The sequence below is a fragment of the Lottia gigantea genome, assembly GCF_000327385.1.
Source record: "Lottia gigantea unplaced genomic scaffold LOTGIsca_52, whole genome shotgun sequence".
In the NCBI taxonomy this organism is placed as follows: Eukaryota; Metazoa; Mollusca; class Gastropoda; family Lottiidae; genus Lottia; species Lottia gigantea.
In genome coordinates, this window is record NW_008709781.1 from 612,581 (window position 1) to 620,207 (window position 7,627).

Below are 7,627 nucleotides of genomic sequence, written 5' to 3' on the forward strand. Positions count from 1 at the left end.
TTCTGCACCATGTGGGCTAATGAAGACGGGTAACGCCATGCAGGGTGCAATGAGGGAAATTTTGCCAGGACAGCGGCATTAGCCTGCCCTTTTCCGATTTTCAACTGTCGAGGGGTCTTTAACGTGCACAGCCTGTAGCACACGGGGCCTCGGTTTATTGTCCCATCCGAACGCTTTTTCCATGTCAGCCCCTCGTACTTGCATCATTGACAGGTGGAAACCTGAAGGTATTATCTCGACCTATGCCGGGATTGAACCCAGGACCTTCAGGTTAGCGAGCAAGCGTCTAACTCACTAGGAGCCAAGCACATTTGTCAATGCCAGGTATCAAAATGCTCTCGAACCAGTCTGCAAAGCAACAGGCATCAAACCAACCACTTTTACTCTTATTATACCGTGTGCCTTTGGTGCCACCTTCTGTCCATGTAGTCCAGATGTGTTCTGCCTTGCAGAAAGATTTGTTATATATGTGAGTTAGGGGAATAAAATCCCCTGATTCATCTGTTAACGACTTCTTCAGTTCATCAAAATAAGATTTTACTATTCTTGACCCTATATTGGACCTTGAACGCTTAATATTTTGGCAAAATCTAAATGTAATTTCACCAGACTGTCGTTTAATGAATGAATTAGCCCATTCCGCCGATGGAAAATTATTGTTAAACTGTGTAACCTTTCGACCTTCAGAATCAAGGTAGTTTTTTGCCAGTAATCTTAGGTCAAAAGAGTCAAAAGGAAATCCCCATTTGGCGACTGTCTGAGGATGTTCTACAAAAGTAGCCTCTTCATCATTGTTAAAAACAAATGGATGACCAGTTTTTCCAGTATGTTTTTTATTCATATGATGACTCAATGTACCTAAGGAAATGCTATAATGTTCACTGGCTTTCCTCAGTGACATTTTCTTAAATTCAATATCTGAAAGTGCTTGCTTTAAATGTTCTTCAGAATAGCATTTGTATTTTCTGGCATCAAGTCTTTTTTTGTACTTTCTTGGCATATTTGAAAGTTCTTGAAGGTTGTGAAATGAATCTAAAACAAAAATCTTTAAATGTTATTTCAGTTATGCATCAACAACATTCCTTACTCTGTTGTAGACAAAATATTTTAGTATTGGTGTAACATTGAACGTTCAAAGTAGCCCCGAAATTGAAATATTTTTTGTCACTTGAACAGTTTTTCTCCAAAAATCATAAATGAGGATGCAATAAGCATTGAAAAAGTCTATGTGTGTTGCAAAAAGCCATATGAAATACACAAAAGATGAGCATGCCTGTTTCAATAATAAAATTTTACTACTTGTAGAAAGAAGTTTGATAGGCTAAAAAAAACGTGTTTTCAGTGATCAAAGTCAATTAAGGCTAAAAATTTACTGCGGACTTATAAATTTACTTAATGCTGATTATTTTTTTTAAATTGCATAAGAAGTATATTTCTTACCCGACTACGTTTAAACTAAAACGGCAATAAAAATGTAACGTATTATAACTTGTGTGTTTTAACAAAAATAATCTCGAATCTAAAATTTAAATATTCAGTTTAGGTGGATATAAGAATGTAGAATTGCATAATACACCACTGCATATTTCGAGGCACGGCTGTAGAGATAAAAACACAGTATAGTGATGTAGTATTACTGGACTAACTTGATTTAACAAATGTTCGCCTCGCTGCAATCGAAACCGACGATTTTATCATGAATAAGGTTATTAAGCTCTCCGATTTGTATTTATATCATACAACTCTTTCATTTCATTAAAACTAAGCGATATAAAGAGTTTTATAAGGCAACGGTTCAGAAAAATGTGAATGAGTCGGCAATTTTTAGAATTGCCGCGAACTAGATCTAGAGATAGTCTCGTCCTGTTTCAATATAATAAAACATCTCTACTATCCTTTATATTAATAAAAACATACAAGATGCATTGAAATGATAAAATACCGGTCTGTTTATTGATTAATTAAAGATATGTTTGTTTTATTAATTGTTGGCCCTATAATCATTATCATCATCAACAACTTCTCAAGCAGGAGCGTAACCTGGATTGGAACTGAAGAACTTCGATGGAAGTTCGATTGTGAAATATATATAAAATTTCAAAGATATGCGGGGTCATCTGAGGCGGCTATATAGCCAAACCTCAACTTCAGTATCAGCATTGCTTTGATGAGGCACAGAAGGCCTAAACAATTCTGTTTGCAGTTAGATATGCTGCTCGGGTCATACCTTGTTAAGCACTCTATCTGGAGTGTACCATTGTCTCTAACATGTATGCGTAGCTCACTAGTTCACTAGTTTGAGCACTCTGGCATGGTACGATGATACCATATATGCGGGATAATCTGATGCGGCTATATAGCAAAACATCAACTCCAGTATCAGCACTACACTGATGAGGCCCAGAAGGCCGAAACAGTCCTGTTTGCAGTTAAAATTTCAACGATATAAATATTCGTGCCTTCAGTTTCCAGAATTCATTCCATCAGTTTCGGCAATTTTATAATGTATATCCATATTCATTTTCCTTCAAACTGTAGCTATCACATGGTGTACTTGAACAAAACGGAGAATAGTGCAAAGGTATACCTATCCTACTATCTTCACGAGCACAATATACAGATAGTGAGCTTTGCATTTGCTTTATGGTTAAATCGCAGCCCTTCTTTTTTCTAAAATTTCGGTAAGAATTACCTCCCTTGTAAATTTATTTCAGTACCCAGAAAACAGTATTGAATTTTGTGCATTTCAAAATTAATGTAAGTACTCTACATGTTCTTCATGTCATCCGTTTTCTTCCATAAACAGCATACTTACCACGTTAGCAGGTTAGGCAATGGTTTGTTATATAATGATTACAACCATTCCTCTAAAGTCCTGTTTGCTGAGCCAGTCTCCCCCTTTTCTTAGCCTTACACAATTTACAATTTTAAATCAGTGATTAGGTCTAGTATTCAGCGATGGCACAGAAGATGGGATGCTGCAGATACAAACAAACTTCGTGCCATCAAGTCTATCTGAGATGTTTGTGTCGCTCTCGTCTTGGACATACTCACCTAACCTGTTTATACCTTTTAAGCTTTCATGCAAATGTTTTTTTTATCGTATCCAGCTGCTATATAGACCGCTTTGGTGCTCGTGCAACTTAATACATTCTGTTGAACGACCATTTTTCCCATCGTGATTGAAAGAGTTATATTCCCTCGGAAAAAAATGTGTTGAAAGTCTGCTCGAAACTCGATTTGATCGACACCACTCTGAAACACAGATCAATATCTGGTGTTTTATGAGATCGGGTGGATATCTTTAGAGGTTAGTAACAATCTGGAGTGGGAAAATGATGTGATACGATACCGACCACACATAGATTACTATTCCATCGGACCATCAGCGGAGTCATCTGCTAAATTATAAGTGACAAGCAAACCAGCAACATCCCTTGGTCGGATACCTAATCCCATTATTATAAGGAAAACATGATTTCAAAATTTATTTTTCTAGATATAGTTGACATGTTGACCAGTCGTTCAGTATCATACCAATTGTAAAGTGTGTGAATGTTTTTGATTCTGCAACAAAATCTCCTTTTTTCCTGCAAAAAGAGGAAAATATGTCCAATTAAAAGTCAGAAATGATGTGATAAACCAAGAGAATACTTGTGACAATTATACCAAATTAACATTATAAGCTATACGAAGATGACAAACCCAATCATGGATTAGGGTGATTCGTCTAACTCCGCCACAATACAGAAAGTAAGATAAATAAATTGAATGCGGATTTTGCTTTTATACAATCGATAGAGAAAGAAAGTGAGTGGCAACATCTAGTTGTCCGGGTATCTAGAAACATACACATTCTCTAGCGGGTGGAGTCAATGGTTGCATTCAAAGGATGTCTAGCAAATTCTCACAATGGTATGCAAAGGATTACATTGTTATGTTGTGACCATTGTCTTCTGGACTATCTGCACAATCTCAATGGGTTTTTGAGCAGTGCTTGTATGAGGTTTCATTTCGGAAGGTTTCATAATGATTCGGTAAGACTGACGGCTTAGAGAAATGGCAATTGGATGTGCATACAGGATTTTCACTAATATCAATAACTCTTACTTTTCTTATAGAGAGATTTTTCTTGTTTCAAAATGTAACAACTCTTCAAATGTCGATCACAAACCATTTATAGTGGGACCAGTTCCAACATAACACATCTTTCAGTCAGCGCTAAAAACATCTTGTTAGTGAACAGAGTCGCTGTTTAGTGGTTCTGAATATGCAGAGATATGGGTGTTCATGTTCATGAAAAATGATAGCCATGTAAGTTTACTACAAAACTACAAAAATATTAATCAATGACTTAATATTAGTAAACATATATATGGTATAACTTTCAATAAGTAGCAAACACAAGTATCGTGTTATATTAATGATATACCTTTCATTGTTAATGTTAGAGTCCAAAGAAATACTTAATAAAAGGTATAATGAAGTGTATTGAAAAAGTATAATATAAATTGTATGACATAGGTAGTAAAAGAATGAGTACATAAACAAACATGAAGATATATGACGACATTGTATGATATAATGATGTATAACAAAAATATACAAAAGTTTGACTATGGCTATGATATTAAATCAATATGATAAACTTTAGGAATACTGTATGATATGTATTAAATGAGTATGACAAAAATAATATGAATAAGTATGATGAATGAAGTAAGTACGCTGTTGACTGCACATGTTGTATGAATATGCTGTTCTTGTGTATGAAATTTACAAACCACTTATCTATCTCGAACTTCAATACTTGAATTATACGTTGAAAATATGACAAATTAATAAAGGAATTGATTTCCTATACAAACCGTAGGTCTATCTGAAACCGGGTTTACAATACTTTCATACTTACCCCCCTAAACCTTTGTTTTCTTGAAATTTATTGAAATTTATTCTTACCCTCTCCCTTATATACGGAGCATGCTTCATCTTCTGATTTGTCTACAAATAGAATTAATTAGAGTAATCTTAAGGGTACTAACGTGAATCATTATTCAACTCAAAATGGTATTTATATAACAATGACGTCATAATCTAATCAAGTATTTCATACAGGATCCTGGGCCTTCTCATTTCTAAAAATCTAACTCACTGTTTCATCCAAAAAGCATTGTCTAAATTTGATATAAAGTGGCTCACTAAATTGCGAAGTATTTTACAATCACATGACATTTTGACAGCTCGTGTAAGTTCCAAGTCAGTTAATTGGTTAATAAGTAGGTGGAGAGAGTTAAGTGTTCCATCCCACTTCTTTTCCACTAAAATTTTACTTACTATGATCTAACTATAACAAGAAATATAGTGTTACTTACACAAAAGATTTATAGACTGATAAGAATCAGAATTTCCACAATGCCATTGGACATTATCAGAATCATTTCTATTTACGTCGGAAACTGTAAGAGACGTTTTAGCTATTGACGATCTTATGCAACCACACTTGTATTTGGTTGACTGGGTCTTTTCTTTGCAACCAGAACCATCAGAGGTAATAGAACAGACTGGGCTTAGGTCATCACTTCTATAGAAATTAATAGTGGCCAGATTACCATCAGCCTTACATCTAAATATGTAAGTACCACCAGTCGTGATAAATGATGATATGGAGACCATTGAGGTTGCTGAAAACATAACATACAATTATAAAACAACCCTTATCTCCCCAAACATGGCACATACATAACATTATTAACAGTATAAATTAAAACTTAAGATTAAACAAGATTTTGGACAACAATATTTTAAACCACTGTTTACGATAAAAAGTAAAACTTTTGACGAAAAAGTTTTCAGTATATGTCTTTTGTATGTTTTTATTCAAGCCACAATTTTAAATGAAATAAAACCGAAAAAAGTACAAACATTTTTTATATAGGTATGAATTACCCAACCACTCAAGCTCGAGGCGGTGGTTTAACAATGTATTTTATTATTTAGATCCTAGTATAGTTATATCCTTCGTATAGTTTCTAATATTTTGAAACTTAGTGATACACACAACTTTAATCCTTTAATCTCACAACTCAAAGAAATATAATATATTATGCATGTTTGATATCAGTCGACCATATAAAATCAAAATCCGGTTAAAACATTTCTCAAGCTAACTCCGACTCTTTTTTGAGTGAGTATGCTCCCATCTACTAGATTTGTTGAAATATATAGATTAGACTAGGCGAGCAGGATACATACAGAATGTTTTCGTGAAATGAATATTAAAAATCGGACTGTTATTTATAATTGTAAAAAAACAAAGGTTCCATCTTTTAAAACCAAAATCAACTTATTAGATATTGGGACAAAGAACCTAATCAAAATGAAGCTTCCGTTTCATTACGTAGCGGCAATGTTACATTCCTACAAAAATTAAATCAAATATTTTTCCATGATATCAACCTAATCTAAAATTTAATTAATCTTTGGACCTAACTGAAATTTTGAAAGTTTACTTACCTTGAATATCTGGCAACAAAGCAACAACTAGGATCATGAAACATATTGTATTTTCCATAGTTCATGATCGAAATGTTTAACAGTCGATCTCTTGGGGATATAGACTACATTATAACATATAAACCTGGTGTGACTGAACATCAAATGAGCAATAGTGAGAGGCACAAATCGGTATTGTTCGTTGTTTGAACTCTCCTTGTTCAAAAAGCGAATTTATGTACATTGTGTTCTATATCGTGAATGCATGTACTATTTTTTCAATTACTTTTTTGTCGCTACTGGAATGGAATGTCATTTACCAATTGTATAGTTGTTGCATAAGTGAGCGAATAAATTTTCCCACAATGAGTTGTTGACAGTAAAATGTATTTATGCATTGGGTGGGTTTAAATGCCTATAGAAATGGGGTATGTGTGAATTGTAGATAAGAAAGAGGTCGGTATAGCAAGGGAACCAAATAATGTGCAGTTGTACACGTAAAATATCTCCCCCCTTATAAGCAAATCTGTTCATTCGTCTGTCCGTCCACAAATGACTTACGAAAGAGATTTGGTCTAGAATTTTGGCAGTCCTGTTAAATTTATGTTACGGCACTTGAATTCATATAGAATTGCTTTGTTGGGTTTTCTGACCTATAATATCATCTGTAAACTCTAGTCAAGTCAGTCCACAAATGACTTACGAAAGAGATTTGGTCTAGAATTTTGGCAGTCCTGTTAAATTTATGTTACGGCACTTGAATTCATATAGAATTGCTTTGTTGGGTTTTCTGACCTATAATATCATCTGTAAACTCTAGTCAAGTCTAAAGACTTGCGCCCCGTCTCGGAATGAAAACACCACACCTTGGATAGTTAACTCTGCACCCCTTAGTAGTATATGTCTTTTCGGATATGACGCATTTCACTTCTGCGGATGCGCAGCTTTTTCAATGCATCATATCCAAAAAGACACAACTGTTAAAATGTATTATAACAGACTCCCCAAACTGTATTATAACAGACTCCCCAGACTGTATTATAACAGACTCCATATAAATTACACAGACAAGAATCACTAATAATAATACAGTATAAAATAACCGCATTAAAAATGTCTTTAATTTTAAAACACG

At 34.3% G+C, this 7,627-nt stretch overlaps 2 protein-coding genes across 2 annotated transcripts; both read right to left on the bottom strand.

The window, feature by feature from the left end:
• Positions 1 to 286: 286 nt before the first annotated feature.
• Positions 287 to 1,000, bottom strand: LOTGIDRAFT_165552 (hypothetical protein; the record flags this gene model as incomplete). The annotated part of the gene is made up of 1 exon (XM_009062588.1): positions 287 to 1,000. One exon carries the CDS (start codon positions 998 to 1,000, stop codon positions 287 to 289), a length of 714 nt encoding a protein of 237 aa, XP_009060836.1.
• Positions 1,001 to 3,487: 2,487 nt separating this feature from the next.
• Positions 3,488 to 6,571, bottom strand: LOTGIDRAFT_165553 (hypothetical protein; the record flags this gene model as incomplete). Its single annotated transcript, XM_009062589.1, has 4 exons — positions 3,488 to 3,590; positions 4,913 to 5,001; positions 5,449 to 5,681; positions 6,514 to 6,571. The coding sequence occupies 4 exons, from the start codon at positions 6,569 to 6,571 to the stop codon at positions 3,488 to 3,490; spliced, it is 483 nt and encodes a 160-aa protein (XP_009060837.1).
• Positions 6,572 to 7,627: the final 1,056 nt, after the last annotated feature.